This window comes from Haliaeetus albicilla, chromosome 16, assembly GCF_947461875.1.
Source record: "Haliaeetus albicilla chromosome 16, bHalAlb1.1, whole genome shotgun sequence".
NCBI lineage: Eukaryota > Metazoa > Chordata > Aves > Accipitriformes > Accipitridae > Haliaeetus > Haliaeetus albicilla.
The window spans coordinates 17,953,735-17,973,657 of NC_091498.1; the positions used below are offsets into that span (position 1 = coordinate 17,953,735).

The 19,923-nt window shown below is 41.2% G+C and overlaps 1 protein-coding gene and 1 long non-coding RNA gene across 3 annotated transcripts; one reads left to right on the forward strand and one right to left on the reverse strand.

Moving 5' to 3' along the window:
* Positions 1-1,640: 1,640 nt before the first annotated feature.
* On the reverse strand, positions 1,641-7,075 carry C16H11orf58 (chromosome 16 C11orf58 homolog). The gene is made up of 5 exons (XM_069803752.1): positions 6,923-7,075; positions 6,571-6,651; positions 5,184-5,244; positions 3,281-3,390; positions 1,641-2,093 (listed from the first exon to the last, which is right to left on the reverse strand). The coding sequence occupies exons 1-5, from the start codon at positions 6,980-6,982 to the stop codon at positions 1,884-1,886; spliced, it is 522 nt and encodes a 173-aa protein (XP_069659853.1). The 5' UTR covers positions 6,983-7,075; the 3' UTR covers positions 1,641-1,883.
* A 264-nt stretch (positions 7,076-7,339) lies between these two features.
* On the forward strand, positions 7,340-10,701 carry LOC138689277 (uncharacterized). 2 transcript variants are annotated; one of them, XR_011328132.1, is made up of 3 exons: positions 7,340-7,490; positions 7,804-8,060; positions 9,638-10,701. It is a non-coding gene; the product is annotated as an uncharacterized lncRNA (long non-coding RNA). The 2 variants fall into 2 exon arrangements; XR_011328131.1 differs by lacking the exon at positions 7,340-7,490 and having other exon boundaries at positions 7,737-8,060.
* Positions 10,702-19,923: the final 9,222 nt, after the last annotated feature.

A 19,923-nucleotide genomic window follows, 5' to 3' on the forward strand; every position in this document is an offset into this window, starting at 1 on the left:
GAGATGCGCGCTGACGGGCAAGTCCAGAGACCGTGTGGATGCCAAGCAGCTGCGGAAGGAGAGGTTGCGGGAGCAGCGCTAGCTCCAGTGCTGGGACAGAGAAGGCAAAGAGGTCAGCACATATGCAGCATTTTGCAGCCTACACCTTGATTTGTAATTGCACTCAAAGCAATAAACAGCCAGCAGCCACATCTAAAAGAATTTAAGTGACACGCTGGTTTTAAGTGTAGCTTGAGTGTCTAAACAGGAAAAAGGGAAGTTAATCATTTGACCTTTTGGGGAGGGCCTCTATCTCTTCCCAGAGATAGAGCACTTTCCTAAGTCACGGTGAGGTTTTCTTTCTTCACAACGTGCAAGCAACTTTAATTTTTGTCTATGTATTAGAAGCTTGCAGTATTGGGAAAACAAAAAATCCATACACATGAAGTACAAATCACTGACCATTACTGGCTGCTCTAACATTCTTAAAACTGAATGACTTTTTGAAAAATTTTGTATTAAATGCAAATCTAGTAAAACGGATTAATCAAAATATACACTCAGTTTTTATTTACAATATTACTTTTATTTTTTCGATAATGTAACTTATTCCAAGTCCTCCCCTAATAACTGATGCTGCAATGTTTACGTTCAGCAAACCTATACAGTGATAGTACATACGGCTGCTTTCATGTAAGCCAGCTGGCTTGCAAATGTCTGCAAGTCATAAATGGTATACAGAAATGGAAGATTCCCCACAAGCATCTGGAGTGTTTCCTGAAACACTGTTGTGGCAGAATGAGGCTGTACTAGAGGTACAGATCAGATGTTCTGTTCTCCCAGCAAGGAGAGGCAGTTATCTGTCTGATGTACTAAGAGGAAAACAAAGTCTAAAACATTCCGATATTTTATTAACTACCGGAATACAGAGGAATGGATGTGCTTAATTCTTGCTGGAAGGAGTTACTGGAACTCCTGACTCTTTAAGCGTATCAACTTTATGTGAGAGGTACAACCTTTTTGTGATAATTGACTTTTAGACCTCCAAGTGATGCGTGTACGGGGAGAAAAGGAAGAAGGGGTTGCATACTTAACTCTGTATTCTATATTTAAAAAAGCTAAACAATTTGTATAACCATTTCATTATCAAAGTATATTTTCTCTTTCCAAGTAAACTGGTTTCCTCGGGAGGAGTTATTTTTAATAACAGATCAGTGCTATAACCAGGAGCCAGTAATTCAAAAGTCACTTTTTTCCTACTGAAAGGTATAAAGATCTACAACTTATCCGCCCTCATTATAAAGCCAGAGAAGCAATTAAAGCCGCCTGTTGTATTACACGTTTCTAAAACACCTTCTCCCATGCAACTTCTGTAGGACTTCAGCTGGATACAGTGATTAATTCTGTCACAAAAGTGAGTGACTTCTCTCAGCCCTGTCAACACTAGCATCTATAGACAAAATCATTGTTTAAAGCTCTAGTACATCACAGAATAGTGCCGATGTTGGTATTTTACAACTAATGCAACATCCAGTAATTCACATGTAATCTTAAGAGTTAGAAATTCAAGACTGGGGTACTAACTAAAGAAACCACTAACATGAAGTTTCCTTATCTGGCGTGGAATAAGGGGAGACACAGTTTAGATGACATTGTAGAGATTGGGCAGGAACAAAAAGAATTTATTTCTCCATCCAGTATTTTATACACTTTACAAAAACCAGTAATACCACTGTGCCCATAAAAATGTTATCCATGGCAACAGAAAGCAAATACTACTATTTGTCATCTAACAGGGTCTTTTTAAAATCATAATACAAAGATTTGTGCTGTAGCAGTCCTCCACTTTGCACTGTAACAATAAGGCTTACTGTACTTTAAATACAAAGCTGTTACATCTGCAGTTATGAACCACTGGCTTTAACAAACATCATTTTATAGTTGCTTTTTGCTTCTTTTTTGTTTTCTGGAACCTCAGCTTCATCATGCTTTTCAGCAGCTTGTAGCTCCTCTGCAGACTCCTCTTGCTCTGACTCAGAGCCACTTTCGGAGTCCTCTGAACTCTCTTCAGAGGAGTGCCCAGCTGCCTCTTCTTGTTCTTCGCTTTCCTGAAACTAAAAGTTCAGATTATGAGACAGATAAACCATTATTTCTTGGCAACTCCACTTCAGCTTTTAAAATTTCCCAGTGAGAAAGTTTCGCTTAATGGCTCCTTTCATTTTAGTACTAAAATGGGCTATGTTGCTAAACACAGGTCTTTAATATACAAATTATTAGACGGAAAGCAACTCCACTGAAATGGTTAACCATGCCAACTGTGACATCCATGGTTTCATCAGCCACATTCTTATTTAGTTACAGCAGAAATCCTAAAGACACCATTAAGTGAGTTTGAAAAGTTTCAGATCACATCAGTTTAGTAATTCCTTACTTTGGTGTACACAGTACGTAATGACACTTGAGTATTTGTCATTGAGTGAAACATAATGAAACTAGATGTTAGTTTAGTGGAATGCTGAAGTAATCCAATGATAATGCTAACAAGAACAATCCCCAAATGGCCTTTTGTTCGTGGTCCTAAAGAGCAAAGCCTCCATGGCTGTAATATTAAGGATTCCCAACACTGCACAGGTGGTTTTACTCGTTCTGGAACCATCAGCTATGTTTTTATGCAGTAATTGCTGCTAAAAGTTAGCAAAAAATTAATTACTGCACCTTTCAATTGTCAGATGAAGACAAGTTCCTAATAACCTGATTCTCTCGGTTTCTGTTGCACTCCCCTTCCTGCTCATTCCTATGGAATTCCTTGCAAGCACAAGACCAGTCAGGTGTCAGCTCACTGGAGGACTCCGTACAGCAAATTTTCCTTGTCTGACTCCTCTATAGCCACTTACTTTTCAGGACCATAGAGAGGTATGTGCCCCACCGCAACCAGAAGCTAACATTAATTAGCTCTCAGCAACAATTCAGATGGTTATCCTGCCTTCTTATGTATTCCTTGGCAATACCCTGATTTAATATATTTGTCACTTTCTGTCCTAATCAGTCTCGATTGCTATGGAGCATTAAGCATGTCATTATCATTTTTCAGAACAATGAGAAGCATCAATCATTTCCAGGTATCTAAATGGCCACCACAGTGTACGCAAATAGGGGTCAAGTGCCTGCACTAAGTTTGTCCTTTAACCCAAACCGCGGAAGTTTGCCACTGCTTGTGGTGATTGGATTTTTAAACTATGTATCGTCTTGTCTTAGCGAAGCAAAAGCCAAATCATTATGGAAATAAACAACTTCTTACTACCTCACTGAAACCAAGTCCACAATGGCGCCGGTTTCGTCCAGACATCGTGCTGTCCATGCTTTGTTGGTACTGAGACTCCAATTCTTCATTCATTTTCTTGTCTTCTTCCCCTGCATTGTCCAGTGTACTTTGGTTATGGTTCATTCAAATTAACAAAGACATCAAATTACATGAAGTCACATTTTCAAAGTTTATCAATATATACATGAAAAAGTTTAAATTTAGACATCTTAAACTACTGGACTGAGTGTTGCTGCATACAAGCCACCAGATTTATAAGCAATGGTATCAAAGGTGCAAGCAAAAGTGCTTTGATACAAAGATGGGTTGTTAAATTCCTAAGACCCGATGCATTCAGAGAGTTGTACTATGCATGGCATATGTTCCACTAAACAAGGTAAATGTAACCAGTATGACTTCGCTGTGCTTCCTGCCAATACTGCAAGACATCACAGAAAAGAGAAATTTTCTGACCTTCACTACGTAACACGTGATTACTATGATTAAACCATGATTATTATATAGGAGCAGAAGTCGGGACAATACTATCACTCTTGTTTATAGAGCTGTATCTGAAACTATTTCAAGCATCCTGAATTATCAGGAGCGGTTACTACAGCTCTACATTTTTCCATCTTTAGGAATTAGCAGAAAAACCAATTTTTTATGAGTCACTTCTACATGCCCTTTACTTACTTGTTTGAATAAGTAAGTAAAGAATCATTTTCACTGGGAGAAAATATGGTCTAAGATAGTTAAGAATCCTCTGTTCTTGTAAAAGGTAGGAATCTCTAATTCTCCCCTGATAGGCCTACAACACTCTAGTTTTTAATTTGTAACTCTGTAAAGTTAAAAGCTTATATTGCAAATTAATATTTCCTTATTTGGAAGTTAGAGCTGTATATTATTATAAAAGGACAGTAACTGTATGTTGGACAAGGAAGTAAAGTGTTAAGAAAATAGCTGATTTTTTTTGTGAAAAAAACAGCATCTTAACTTTTTGCCAATAACAAAGTAGTACTGATTCTTTATGACTCCTTAGGGGAAGCACCATCTCCTTTCTAGGAAATTCAGGTATAAGGAGGTGATTCTCAGTCATTCTGCAACCTAACAGCAGAATCTGGAACTAATCCTCAGGCTTCTTTTTGGTGTTTTGGTCCACAGATAATTTTTCATCAGCTGAAAAATTACTAGTGGACCATTATCAGGGAAAGAAGTTTTCTGGGACTCTGACAGTTGCTATTCTAGACAACTTTATCAAAGCTTCTCTCAGACAGTCAAGCCCAGCTCGGTTTTGATGTACTTTGACTTACTACCTAAGCAAGCATGATAAGAAGTTACTATGGTCACATGTTACACGACATCAAATTATTGCTGATTACCAAGATGACCTTGCAGATCTTTTCAGCCTCTCCCTCATTGCTTTAAGGCAGAGATCTTTCTATTCAATAGGTAATCACAGATGGGGGGAGAAATCAACCCTGTTCTTCTCCTTGCACAACAATTTAGAAGTTTGGATACCCATACCTGGCAGTAAGGAAGAAGTATAATACTGCTAGGTACCAATAGCAATAAAACTTTACTTTCTTATTTTGACAGCAAAATAAGACTGAGGACCGATAGGCCCCAATTTCCAGGGCATTTGTACACAAGTTTAACTGACCATCAAGTACTTTGCTGAACCTGGACTTTAGAAGGCAAGTAAGTGCAGTCACAGAAACTGTTTGTCAGTAATCTAACAAGAGAAATTAGGAACTTCTACAACTCCACAGCCTGTCCCGTCTTCAACTTCAGCCACAAAATCTGAAATCCCTCCCTGCAGTATCATGAAGCTCAAAGTACTGGGATGTTCCTAAATAAGTGTTCGATTTCCAACTTTGTATCAGCTGTTGGATAAACTGACCTGTCCTGAAGTGAGAGGTTGATCTGTGGTCTCCGATAACAAGGCGGCCAGTATGTTCTTTCTAAAAGAAAAGGCAGTTTGTTTTGGAGCTTTAGGGTGCAGACAGCTCTGCCAACATTCTGGAAATCTTGAATGGAAAAGGTTTGCTATCAAACCTTGACAACCAACTGTAGCAGGACTGTAAGTTTTACTAGCTAACAACTGCTGTCTCTTGATGAACTTGTTTCACCTTTGTTTTGTTGAATTTTCTGAAAAAAAGAAACCCCAACAACTAGATACCCTTTACTCTTCCCACACCCCAAAGCTGGTTCTATTCCATTCTGTGTCTTGCCACTGATACAAAAACTACACTACGCAATGCTGGACAAGTGTGAATTTAGGTTGTGACAATTTACCCTTTGGGTCTCTTTCTCTGGCACTACGCAATAGTTCAGTCTGTGCATCTTACGACGATCCCACTTTTAGACTGGTCACAGCATCAGGTAAGACCTTCACAGTGCTCATTAATTTATGGGCTCAGTCATTGCTCATTAGCAAATGGATCCCTATAGGCAAGAACCGGCATTACGTAGCAAGCAGCGTTAAGTATCTAAGTAGATGTTAAGATTAGTGGTAGTGGGATGTTTTAATAGGGTATTGTATTCCTATCCACTGGGAGGTATTAACTTTTGCCTCTTTAATACAGTAAAATATTTTAGCTTACAAAAATACTGTATTCGAGCAAAATAAGCTAGTACCAGTAAAATTATTTTTCTTGATGGTAAGTAGAATTGCAACACTAAACCAACATTTTGTAGGTGGAAAAAGCACGATTATGTTTTACTAGTTTTGCAGCATTTTTTGTAAAGAGCATAGTAGAAATATAGTTTTAGAGCATTTTCTCTTTAAAAGTATTTCCTGCATTATTTAATTAGGTTTACTATTTTGCTGGTTTAGTCTATCAGCTACCATTTTTCTGAACCTTTATTTTTTTTTCCATTGGAAGCCAACTTTACAGACCTAGCAGGGCACAGGTTGGTTAGTTTGTAACAGGGACTCTCTGGGCAGCTTCCACAAGTAATTTTATTAGCTGGTCTGAAAGTATAGAGGTGCGGGGGTGGGAGGAAGCTGCAGAGCAGAGGCTCGACGATTTCAGACCCGTGTTTTGCACCACTCCGCTACTGACGTAACAGCCGCGGCCGTGAAACCCAAATCCTCCTTAAAGGAGAGTCCCAAAGCGAAATCGCCTTCCAGTGTTGTCTTTGTCCCGGGAGAGCCCTGCGGCCCGCAGCGAGCCTCCTCACGGGGAGGGTTCGCTGCGTCGCGAACAGAAAAGGCCGCGAAGCCTCCCGGGCTTGGGGGGGGGAGATCCTCCCGCCCGGTCCCCGTGTGCCCGGGGCGGCCTCACCTTCCCGGCGCCCATCAGCCGCAGGAACTTCTGCTTCCGCTCCTCGTTGCCGAGGTCCGCCGCCTCCCAGCTGCTGGAGCCCTGCGGGAGCACAGGCTGACTGCGCCCGCCGGGGCGGACCCCGAGCGGCCCCTCGCCGCCCCCCCGCCCCCGCCACAGGCCCCCCCTCGTCCCCGTGACGCCTCCGCCGGCCGCTGCCCCCCGACAGCCCTCAGCGCGAGGAAGGCGGGGGGAAGGGGGCGGCCGGGAAAGGCCGCGGCCTTCCCCGCGTCCCGCACCGGGGCCTCGCCGCGGCCTCCCTCCCTCCCGGCCGGCCTCCTCCCCGCTCCCCCCGGGCCCCGCGCCCATTTACATCGGGAGAGGCCGCTCGCTTGAGGCCGTGGTGGCCCTGGGACTCCCTGGCCGAGCTCATCGCCGCGGCTGGGTGACCGGGCCCCTCCGCCGCCTTCCTGCCGGAGCCGCTCCCTCGGCCGGCGGACGGGTCACGGCCCCGGGGCGCGCCGGGACCGGTAGTTCTCGCCCGGCCGGTGGCGGCGCGGAGCGGGCGGGCGGGGACTGCCCGTCCCACAGGCCTCCGCGGCGGGGGGGCGGGACGTCTCTGCCCGCTGATTGGCAGGGGCGCGGGCCGGTCCCCGGCCCCGTCTCCGGAGGGAGGCGGTGGCGCGGCAAGGAAGGCGGGGCTTGGGCGTCCTCGGTCGCGCGCAGTAGCGGAGCCGGGGCGGGGAGCGGGGGGGCCGGCGGCGGTGGCCGGCGGTCACCGGGAGGGAGTTCGCCTCGGTGCGGCGTCGGGCGCGGCGCAGCTGCCGGTCAGGCGCGAAGTGCCGCTGGGGTAACGAGGGGAGCGAGGGGCTCTCGGCTCCGGGGCTGCGCTTCTGCCGGCGTGTGAGCGCGGCCGGGCGACGGCTGGCTCGGGGCCTGAGGTAATCCCCGCCGAAGAGGGAAGGCGAGCTCTGGCCGCGGTCGAGCGTGCGAGCCGCCGGCGTGGAGGCGGCCGCGGTCCCCGCCCGGGCGTGCCGCTGCCGGCGCCTCAGGTGGGGTAACGGTCGCCTGAAGGCGGCGGTAGCTCCCCCCGCCCCCCCTCCTGCCGCGCGCCTCGGGTAACGGCCGGAGCCGCGAGGTTCCCGCCGCTTTCCTCACGTCCCGGCGTCGAGGGGAGGGCCGGGGCGGAGGCGGAGGCGGGGCGCCTCTCCCGCTCTTCTCGGTCCACCTCAGCCACCGCCCGCGTCCCGCCAGCTCCAGCCTGACCCGAAATCCCTCCCGCCGCCGCACCGGAGTAACGCGGGGGCTCCCCTCCCGCCGACCGGCCCTGCCACCTCGTGTGGAGAACGGCAGTCTGTGACCTGTGCGGACTCCTCTGTGTTTGGGGCTCCAAATGTCTCCAGTTAACCCTTCAGCTGCTCTGGCCGTTTGCCATCACTGTCTTTCCTGCCGTCCCATCTCCTCCACATGTGTGCCGTGTACAAAGCAGAAATTCACTTACCACCCCCCAAGTTAGTATTTTCTCACATACAGACGTATGCTTCAGAATTAGCTCAGTTTGGATGGGTTACCACTGAATGTTAATATTCTGGGGGTTTTGCTTAGATTTGTTGGATGGGAAGATGCACCGTCACATCTTCAGGTCTTCTCGCCTTCATGTTATGAAAATCCCTTCTGTTTTAATTCCTCAGTTACATAGTGACTTTATCCCCATGGTAAAGTTGTAACGGTCCAACTAATGCCAGGAGGCTGAGGTGCGCATGCCGAAATGTGCCAACAGTGTGTGCCAATTCATGTTGCAGTTTAAACCTGGCTAGTTTAAGGTTAAAGTTCGGTGCTTAAGGATTTTTGAAATTAAAATGAGGTAAACTACTTAAGGTGAAAACAGGTATGAGCGTGTGTAAGTGTATGTAGTCTTACTGAAACCTCCTTAACAATTGATTTAAAACAAATGATTGCAATTTTCTTGTTTAGTCAAAAGAGCTCAAGTTAGTGTCTTAATTAGATCTTTTTTGAGTGGTTGTCAGTCTGTACGTTCGTGTTGTCTGTGTGCATAAAGGCAGTCACTTCAGCCATGGGACTTTTCATCTCCAGCAGTACCCATAAATTACACGTGCTCGTTCTCTCAGTCTTCTTGCCTGCTTTGTACATACAGTATAGGTGGTCAGAATATGCCCCAGATCTTCAGTTCTTCTCAATAACTGGCTTGAATCTGAACTTTCTTTTAACTTGCAGTGATCTAAGCTGCATTTCTTTGCATCTGCTTACCTGTAGTGGTTTGTTTGGCTTATTCTAATCACAAGTTTTTATTCTCATTTTTATTGTTTGTGTTGCTACACCTGTTAAACATTTTGGATTTGAGCCAGTAAGTCTACCCACCCACCCTGTCTAGCTCTGTGTTCCATCAGGGAAATTTTTTGGATTTTAAGGATTAGACGGAAGGAATGACAAGGTAGGCTGTGCCTGCCAATGCCAGGTGTAGTCATCTGCAAGGCAAGAAGACCACACTCTGCAAAGAGTGATTAGGGGTAAACATAACTTTGAAAACATAGCGCATAGGTCCCATAACACATAGGTCTACACACAGTGTAAAGATGCTGATGGGCGGCACATCTCATAAAGGAAGGATGTTCAGTTCCTTGCAAGTAACTTCTCTTTATGCTGAAGCAGCTTGGGGTGGGTGATGGTGGTCGGTCTGGTTCCATGAACTCACTTTTAGCTGAGATGATCTGATTGCTGGTCGCAGCTGAGTCCAGCTTTCAAACAGTTTGGGGAAGATCCTGCAGTGACTACCTTCAGTTTTCTGAATGTAGTTTTCCTATGCTCTCCCTGTAGTGAATGAAAAGTTCCTATAGGGCTTCTAAAGTTAGGCTTCAGCTCTGAACTGTCTTTGAGAGGAATCCGTGTCCTTGGGGGATGAACTGCTCCTAGCTAAGTTTGTCTTTATGAATTTCCTCCTTACAGAGCTAAAATGTGTCATTACTATGTTTTTTGTGAGTATGGCAATTAAGCTCCTCAGTCACTTTGATACTTTTTGACATTTTCCCTGAACCTTGTTATTCAGATGTCACCCATCGTTCTTTTGTAGGACTGAAATACAATGGAAGAAGAGTTGATAAGAAAATATTCTGGAAGATGGAGCACAAAAGTTCAGCAGATCTAATAATGTAGAAATGTGCTGGTATAGCCCTTCCACTCCTGGGTAGGTAGATTCAGAGTTATAGATATGTGTAGAATATAATTATTTTCAATTATTATTTATACGGAACAGCACTAGGATAGTGATGTTTAAATTCACATTCACATATATTGCACTGCTTGAGTGTGCAAAATCAAATAGAAAGGCATAGCTGTTACACCTGCTTTCTACAACTTCTGTAGTTATTGTTTGACAATGATAAAGAGCAGAAGGGAGCATTAATATGAGAGAATGTTATATTTACCACTTTAACTTCATTTTAATGTATTTAAATGTATAGAATATTATATAATGACTGTAATACTGGATTAATTTAAGTTTCAGTGTTTAAAAATTATTTCTAACAGAAGGGGAGTAAAATGCAAAAAATGTAAAAAATAACATTACTTTATAAATTAAAAAACTCAATTTTTTAGAGTAGTATCTAGCAGCATTTTTAGTCTGTTAACTTAATAGGAATTGTGGTAATCTGATACCAGTGTAACTGTACCTTTTCAATTTTTTTAAAGTTAAGCTTTTATTACAGTTTCTGTACTATTATGCCTAAAGACCTGTTCCTTAATAAAAACAAGTGTGAAATTTTAGCTTCATGGCTAAGGTTCCCTTATGGGACAAACTGAGAAGGTTTGCCTTGGGAAAAAAAAAAAAGTGCAAGAAAATGAGACTGTTAAACTCTAAATCAGCTATTATAATTGGGTCTTAGTTGTGGCTTACTGTTAAATTTAAGTCTTTTTCAGGACAACTAGAATGTACTAATGTTTATATGGCTGACTAATGGTTTGGTAATTTTGTTTTTGTTTACATTTTAAATAATGATGTGCTGGTGATATTTTAGTGAGAGGCTTTTACATTTTTTTTCCCCTTAGTTTATTGCTCACTTGGGATAAAAATGCTCTGGTTTTGCAGAAAAGAGGTACCTTAATAAACAGATATACCCCTAGCATTAAATGGCATCCATCTGCTTATGGAGTAACTTAAAAATGGAGTGATCTGACTGCTAACAAAAATGTGGGTTCTCTCAGTGGCTGGGTTCTCTCAGTGGCAGACTGGTTATGTAAAGATTTCATTTATCTTTATGGAGATATTTCAGATAATTCTGAGGATGTGCAACTCATGAGCTTTATATAATTCCAGTAACACTAGTAAGTGATAAGAAAGGAGTTCTGAAAATCCTGTCGTGCTAGGATTCAATGTTATATTTGCTGTATTCTTTTGAACAACTGAGAAATATAATGATTCGCAGGAGAACAAGACAGACTGGGTTTCTAAGAAGAAACCTGTCTTTTCCAATCTGTGAGACTGTCTTAGGATATAAGCAAAACAGTAGGTAAGGATCCTGGGCAATATCGGTGTGAATTTTCCACATTTCTTTGAAATAGTGCCTCTTAAGAGACTATCCTGAAATTAACATTCAATTCACAGGAGGTGAAGTCCCTCTTAAGAGACTATCCTGAAATTAACATTCAATTCACAGGAGGTGAGATTTTTTTGCATGAAGCAGAAACTGCCTACAATGCAGAAATCAGACCTCAACTAAATGACTCTCTATCAGTATAGCTAAAGCACAATAGGGAGGCACGTTGAGGTTTTTTGTTGGAAATGAACAGAGATAGACAATAAGGTGAGAGAGAGATGAGGTGAAATGACAGATAAGGTAACAAAATTGTTCACTGTCCTGTACAATTATACACTGTCTTATAACCCAGAGGTCGATGGATTGTAACCATCCTCTGCTACCATCACTATGGTGGCCGTATGCCATATCAAGGGTATTACAGTAAAAAGCACCCAGATTAATGAAGGATGAACTTTGATGAAGCCGAGGAGTGTGCAGCGATGATAGAACTGGACAAGTGCAGCGGTGATGGAACCAGAACTGGACTGGCAACATAAGGTTGAATTATTTATGGCTCGGTGGGCCCATGGCACCTCAGGCCATCAAGGAAGAGATGCAACATATAGATGGGCTCATGATTGAGGGATGGACTTGACCATAGATATTATCGCGCCCGTTATCCATGAATGTGAAATATGTGCTGCAATCAAGCAAGCCAAGTGGTTAAAGCCCCTGTGGTATGGAGAGCGATGGCTGAAATACAAATATGGGGAGGCCTGGCAGATTGTCTATATCACACTCCCACAAACCCATCAAGGCAAGCGCCATGTGCTTAAAATGGTGGAAGCAACCACCAGATGGCTGGAAACACATCCCATGCCCCATGCCACTGCCTGGAACACCATCCTGGGCCTTGAAAAGCAAGTCTTATGGTGACAGAGCACCCCAGAAAGACTTGAGTCAGACAACAGGACTCATTTCCAAAACAACCTCATAGACACCTGGCCCAAAGAGCATGGCATTGAGTGGGTGTATCATATCCCCTATCATGCACCAGCCTCTGGGAAAGTCGAACAATATGGTGAACTGTTAAAGACTATGCTGAGAGCAATGGGGGTGGGACCTTTGAACACTGGGATACCCATTTAGCAAAGGCCAGTTGGTTAGTCAACCAAGGATCTACCAATTGAGCTGGCCCTGCCTAATCAGAACATTTACGTATCGTAGAAGGGGATAAAGTCTCTGTAGTGCACATAAAAAATATGCTAGGGAAAGCAGTCTGGGTTATGCCTGTCTCAGGCAAAGGCAAATCCATCTGCAGGATTGCTTTTGCTCAGGGACCTGGGTGCACTTGGTGGGTAATGTGGGAGGATGGGGAAGTCCAATGTGTGCTTCAAGGGGATTTACTTTTGGGTGAAAATAGCCAATGAATTAAATTGTATGATGTGCTATATAACACTGTATATAATTACTTCTGACTTTTCTATATATATTTCTGCTTCTATCGTGAGCTCCAGTCTGTGGATGGGAACCATCTATGGGGGAGGAAGATAGGTGAACACCAGCTCTATTACAGGAAATACTAAAAAAACTACCTTAATGAAGATTTTCTATTCCAGTCCAATTCCAAGTTTTGAATCTTGGCAATCTGTATTATAAAAACTTTTGGGCAGACAACAGCTTAGGAAAACTAAGTATGGGAAAGCTGAGGATTAACTAGATCTTGCAGAAGCAGTTTCATGTTTGAAGAACCTGATGTAGAATCTTCAAAATTATTTTTTTTTAAATTTTTTTTTTTGAGCTCTCTGTGTAGAGTTAGGGTAGATGACAGTAGAACTAGGTCTGACAGCCAAAAGAATTTTTTTGTTGTGTAATGTGGTAAGGATGTCTTTGGTGTGCGGTAACCGACTAAGCTGCAGTAATAAAACTATCACATGCTGACCAAGATATTGGACAGCCCTGGCCTGGAAGCCATGGATTCAGAGTTGAATCTTCCCCTGTTATAGTCCTGGCTCCACCCAAGACTAAGTGCCTTTGGCAAATTATCTCACCTTTCTGCTTTATCTGTGAAATTAGGATAATATATCTACATGCCAGCATTAAGAATTAATTAAGGGTTGCACAGTGTGTGTTCAAAGCAATGTATAAGTGCTAAATATTAGCTATAGTGTAATTGGACTACTGTAATTTATAATATGCTAACTGACAGTGGCATATAAAATAGGATCAACCTCTTCTCAAGTGCTGTAGAATTTTTAATTGTTACTAATGAACTTCTGATACTCAAAGTAGCTATCACCGTGAGACAGGGAATGCTGCCAGTATCTGTCTGTAGGAAAGCTTAACAAGGAAACAACTGATTTTTTTTTAGCTTGAAATAAAAAAAAAAAAAGTATGTAAGTACACATACACCCTACTTTAAGTGCACAGTTTAGATTAAATTTGTTTTAGGCAGAAAGCTTTATTTCTTTTTAAATGGAAACAGGACATTACCCTAGCATTTCAAAACTGTTTCATCTCTTTCAGCATATTTTAAGCTGAGAATGCTTCCTGTTTTCTGACCAGCTTCGCTTAGTAGTTGTCACTGCAATATATAGAGGTTGCCACAGAGAAGAGTGGAAAATATTCTGTATATCACTGGAGGTGGGGAAAGAAATTTTTTTATTGAAATCTGACTTATGCAACATACTTATTCAGTGTGTTTTAGTGGCCCGAAGTCTGCCAAAAGTTCAATTCCAAGCTCTTGCTAAGTTTTGCTTTAAGGGGTTGGGAAGAAGGAGAGACAAGTTAAGAGCAAACAAAGAGATATCAACAGAAGGATTGCTGAGAAGGGAGCATCAGTTGAGGGAAGGCAGTCATAGCTGTTAACATTTAAAAAGCCCTTTCAAGGACTAACAAAATAAAGGATAGAGATGTCCTCATCCTGAAATGGCTTTTATATTTCTGAACCTGTTATAAAAGCTTTTCTTAGAACACTTCCCCTCTAAAAACAAAATAGTTTCTATCGTAAACAAGGCAGGCAGCACATCAATACAAAGACTATCTTCACTTACTTTTATTTCTGGGCTAGCAGAACAGGCCATTATTCAATACCACAGAAAAAAGAATTGTTGCCCCAGTTTAACAAATGAAGAAAACAAAGAATGGAGAAATGATGTCCTTGAATCCAGCACTGTGCAGGCTTCCAGTACCATTGCATGTATTAGGCTTTGTCCTCAATACAAAGATTTTAAAAATCCTCATTTTTAACATCGTAAAAGGTATGTTAGGACACCTTTCTCTAGGTACAGTCCTAGTGGAAGCAGGACCCAGGTAGTTTTTGTATCAGTGTAGCCAGTCAAGGCCAACCATATATCTCTTACTTGGAGTTGATGTGAACCAGCTACATCAAAATAAGGAAATATAGCGCTTTGCTTCCTCTAAGATTTTACATCATATTAGACTGACTAGGCCTCTTCATTTACCACTGTACATGGTACAGTGCTAGAATATTGTACCTGAGTAAAAATCATTTTTATTGCTATGAAGATATAGCTTTATATATATTTCACTTCTTTTCCTTCTTTTTCTTTTGTGCTTGCTAACACATAAAAGCACCAATAAAGACGTTTCACAGAAAGTATCTGCCAAATTCAATTATTCTACTGCGAGTCTGAATGATGAGACAAAATCTTCAGTATTATCAAAATGAATTGTGTTTGTTTAGAGTGAAAACTCAGTAGTTTCTTCCTTTGGTGTATCTCCTTTTTCATCCATCTCTAGTAAAGCAGAATACTTAAATGAAAAGGGAATCTAACATTTCCATCTGTTTCTCTTAGGGAATTTAATTTATTGGGTAATTTGAAAATGGCATGGACAAACCACTCCTTAACATACTTCAGTGAATAACTCTCTGCTGAAAAAGGTTGAACAAAATTAACATTGTCCTTTTTGAGTAATGCGGTGCTGTGAAAGCCAAAGTCTCTGAAGTCAGTTGGAAGTTGTCTGTATAGAGAATTTGTCTCTTCATATAATTATTCCTGTTCCCGACACCTTTGAATCTTTTACTGGTTGGGCAAAGAGAAATTAGAAGGAAATGTAATTGATACGGGAAAAACAGTGTCTCTGTGTGTTCTCCTTTCCAATCCTCTACGATTGTATTAGTTGCTCCTCCCTAGGGACTTCAGTAACATTTGTGGAAGTGGTCAGTGGAAAGGAATAAGAAATAACACCAGATATGTTTACACTGCTGCTTTTCACATCATCCAAAATGCTTTGAGAAAGGTGTGAAGAAAATGGGTGTGTTAAAACTCTGATATATCTGCATAGCTCCAAAGTCACTCCTTTTGGAAAAGAAATGTTTCTGCTTAACTTTCATCAGTGGAGCACATAGACTTTTAATATGCATCCAATGTCCAAATAAACTTTGAAGACTGCTGGAGATTTTTCTTTTCTGACAGTATCTGCATCCCCATGACAGAGCTGTATCACAGTACTGTCTGCTGCCACTGCATCAGAAAGTTTTTCCTACTGCAAAAAAAATTTCATTAATTTGTGTCCTGACAGTATATGTTCCAAATATGTGATCATTCATTACCCGTCTTATTTACAGGAGCCTATAGGAAGATGAATCGGGTCCATTATAGCCAGTTTGTATGTGTTCTGGTGACTTGTGGTACTTAAAACGTAGGCAGCATGTCTACTTGGCAATGCTGATTTTTGCTCATTTTAGCTACTGGAAGATCTTTACTATACAAAAGGACATGCAAATACATGTTTGCTTTGTCCAGGTACTGGGCTCATGGATTATTAATTGTGTATCAGTCACAGCCTATTGGCTTTGAGTGACTGCAATAAACACAAAAATAAAAGGGAAATTTATTACCCTCTTTTACCTGTTTAACACCAACATCTTATTTCTTACATCAGATCTTTAAAATTAATGTAGTGATCTTTTCAAGGTATACACTATGTTAAAAATCTATAAACTATCTGACGACTTTGCCAAGAACCTACCGTGCACTCTACCTATACTGCAGTTGATTTTACCATTTTGGTATTCATTTTCTTATAATAAATGACATTAAGTTGCAGGTGCAGAACTGCAGCAACTTATGTACATTTTGACTTTGAGCATAGAAATTTGTAGCCCAAGCATCAGGATATTTTTAATAGTCTGAAATAATAAATTTTAAATAAATTAAAGTAGGCATGAAAGATCATGTCCTCTTGTGATATTTATGATATGCCTGAGACTGTCATGGAATTGTGGTATCCTGCCTAGAGGCAGGACAGTGTTCTTAACATTAGGACAGTGGTTGTGACATATAGGCACAGTGTGCCAGGAAGAAAAATATGCTTTTCTACTGACTTTATGCCACTTTCCTTGTTTTTCTGGTGCCTGTTTTAACAGGTGCCTTTTTCTATTTTAAATAATGCATTATTTCTAAAGCATTTGGGATCCAAAGTGGGAAGGCTTAGTATAAATGCCATGTGTAATGCTGTTAATTTACTAGGAGTAAGTTCTGTACAAAAGACTGAAGCCTTTGTTTGAATGAAAAGCTGAGAAAAGCAAATGTAAGGCTGTATGCTGTCCCTAAATAGTTTAGCAAGTGTCTAGGGTGCGATACTGATAAATGTTCCTGTATATGGCATTGTTAAAACTGGTATGTGTATCATACAAATCGTATCATGTATATCATAGAAACACAGAATTATGTAGATTGGAAAGGACCGCCAGGGGTCATCTAGTCCTACCTCTTGCTCGATGCAGGTCCAATTAGAGCAGGTTGCACAGGGCCATCTCCAGTCAAGTTGGAGTATCTCCAAGGATGGTGATGCCACAGTGTTCCTTGGCAACCTGGCCCAGTGTTTGACCACCCTCAAGGTAATTTTTTTCTTTATATTGAATTGGAATGTCCCATATTTCGGCTTGTGTCCGTCACCTCTTGTCATGTCACTGCACAGCTCCGCGAGGAGCCTTGTTTCATCTTCCCTACACCCTCTTATTAGGCAGTTGCAGGCAGCAAAAAGCTCTCACCTTCACCTGCTGTTCCCCAGGCTGTGCAAACCCAGCTCTCTCAACTTCTTGTATATTGTGCTGCAGCCTCCTAGTTGTCTTGGTGTCTCTGCCAGACTTCCTCCACTGTTTCAATATCTGTCTTGTACTGGGAAGACCAGAGCTGGAGATATTGCTCCTGATGCAGTCTCACAAGTGCCAGAAAGAGGGAAATTATCAGATCCCTCAATCTGCCGGCAATGCTCCTGTTAAAACAGCCCAGGGTGCTGTTGGCCGCCTTTGCTGCCAGGGCACGCTGCTGGCTCATGATCAACTTGTTGTCCACAGGGACCTATATTTTTTTTCTTGCAAATAGGCTTTCTAGCCAGTTGGCCCCCAGCCTGTACTGTTGCATGGGGTTATTCCATCTCAGATGCAGGACACTGCATCTTAATGTATTGAATTGTAATTATAGAATTCAATGTATTGAGTCATAATTTTGTGCTAGTAAGAATTAATAGCTTTGAGTTTGTTGTTTGGGAATAGCAGTGGCATGCCTTCTGAATAGCCTAAATAATGCAGAATTATGCATAATATGACTCTCATTTTTTGATAGTTAGTTTAACAAAATCACCTAAAGTTGATGATCTATTAGGTGTATCCTGAGATAAATAAATTACAGAAATCATAGTAAATTACAAAAGAAGGGATAGTGAATTGTTTCCTGAAAGCAGATAATTTTTTTAGACTAGCAATGCTTCATTTTTGTTTTGTACATTTATAAATAAAGTAGGCTATGCTAATTTGGAAGCAAAACCAACACTACTTTGTGGCTATTATATTTATTGACCGACTGAATATTTAACTTTTCTTGTTAGATTAATTTAGTGTGGAATATTTTCATTAATGAAAGACTTCAAAATATACTTTATTCTGAGGGCATTGAAACACCATTTGATATTATCCAGTGTTGTCATTGTATGTTGAATGGTTTTTATATAATGGTTGTTCATGAGTAGTGTATTTTCACATGTATGTAAATTTTCAAACTAAAAGCTAACTTAACTTTTTATATCGTATGTCAATTTTTATAATAAAATATTTTATTATAATTTAAGGATTTTAGAATTATATGAGCAATTTGGTGGTTGATAACAAGTGGTTTTGGTTGGAGTTTTTTGACAGTCATAATAAAGGTAGTTCTCTTTGTGTTGTTAGCAAACCCCCTTAGAGGTAACGCAAATCTTTACTTATGCCTTTTCCCTACTGTTAATTCATTTGCCCTTTTTAAGAATCTTGGAATTTGTTAGAAATGAGTCTGGGAGGATGAATTCAACAGATCTCTGTCCATGGTCTGTTGCGGCTTTCTCAAAAGGGCTGTATGTCCGCAACGTTAGGAAAATTTGGCGTATTGTAAATTAAACCTCAGTGCTGAAGACCTTCAGCTAGGAGACGTTATACGGAAAACCAGCATTTCTGGTGCTGCCTATGATTTTCAGCTGATGAGCCCCTTTGCTAATGAAGCATGCAATCCTAATTTGGCATGGGTCAGGGGTAGGACGATCTTCTTGCAGGTGAAATGTCATTTGCCACATTTTGCAGAGTATTAGTCTGAACCTATATTTGGTTGGCACCTGTGCTCCGAAACTGGCATCCCACCTTGTGAGAAGGCAGAATGCCACTCTGACAGATGGGGAGGAATGCAAGCATGCCAGCAAACCAGTGTATGCATCAAGGGGTCACATTTCTCTCCAGGAATGTTGAAATACCGGTACATGCAGAGCTTCTGTATCTGAGGCACACGTGTTTCTTGGCAATGACCAAAGTTCCTGCTGAATATCTTGGCACAGTGCGTAAGGAAGCTTAGTGAATTTTCATGGCTTTCATAGGGTTTCTACACCATGGGAGCCTACATATAATTTCTGCTAAGAATGGCCCTATGAATATAAACAGAAGAGGGAATATATTTTGCAAATTATTCTTTCTTATTAATAGATTAAGAACTGTTAAAATGCCATCATAGCTTTCATGGATAATGATTCTTTTGATTAGTTAATGGTTGGTTTATCCTGGTCTGAGAGCAATAGAACGTGTGGTTTGGCAATCAACCCAAAATGTGAATATCACAGCTTAAACTTCTACCATTTCTTTTTTGTACTTTATTTTATTTTAACTTAAAAGTAAATTCTGGAATCCCATCGCACTTTTGTACTTCATCAAGAAATTAGTTTTTTTCTGTGTTCCCCAAAATGATATAATGTATTAAAATTAACTCTGGGGCATTCCTTTCTTTTGCTGAAAGTAATTCTGAATGGTTTATTTCAGTGTTTTTACTTTTTTGCCTCCAGAATTACTGTAAAGCTTTTCTATTTCATCCATTACAGCACAGTGTTTTTCACATTTGAATAGCTGCATCAACATGAATCCTTTATAAGGACCTTAAAAACAAACTTTGCCAAGTCCCAGAATACAGAAGCTAATTCACATCCCAATACTCAGCTGCCTCATGAATAAAGGAGAGTCTGTGCCTGACACTTTGAAGCTGTAGCTGTTAAACCATACAGACTATTTACCTCAATAAATCATTATAAGAAACTAAGGTACAATTATACCCACAGAGAAATAGAATTCAAAACACTGATTTATGTGGTTCGGTGCCTGTTCCCTTTTCCATCATGTTTTGAATTTTATGCATGTTTGTCATCTTTGGCTGCTTCCATGTATCTTTAAACTAATGGGTCTTGCTTTTTTAACATTCCTCATTAGGTTTGTTATTTTACTTTGACATACAGACATGATTTGCACGCTGTACGAAGTTTTGCATTTAAAATTAACTATCTAATTTCTTATGCTATAGGCCAA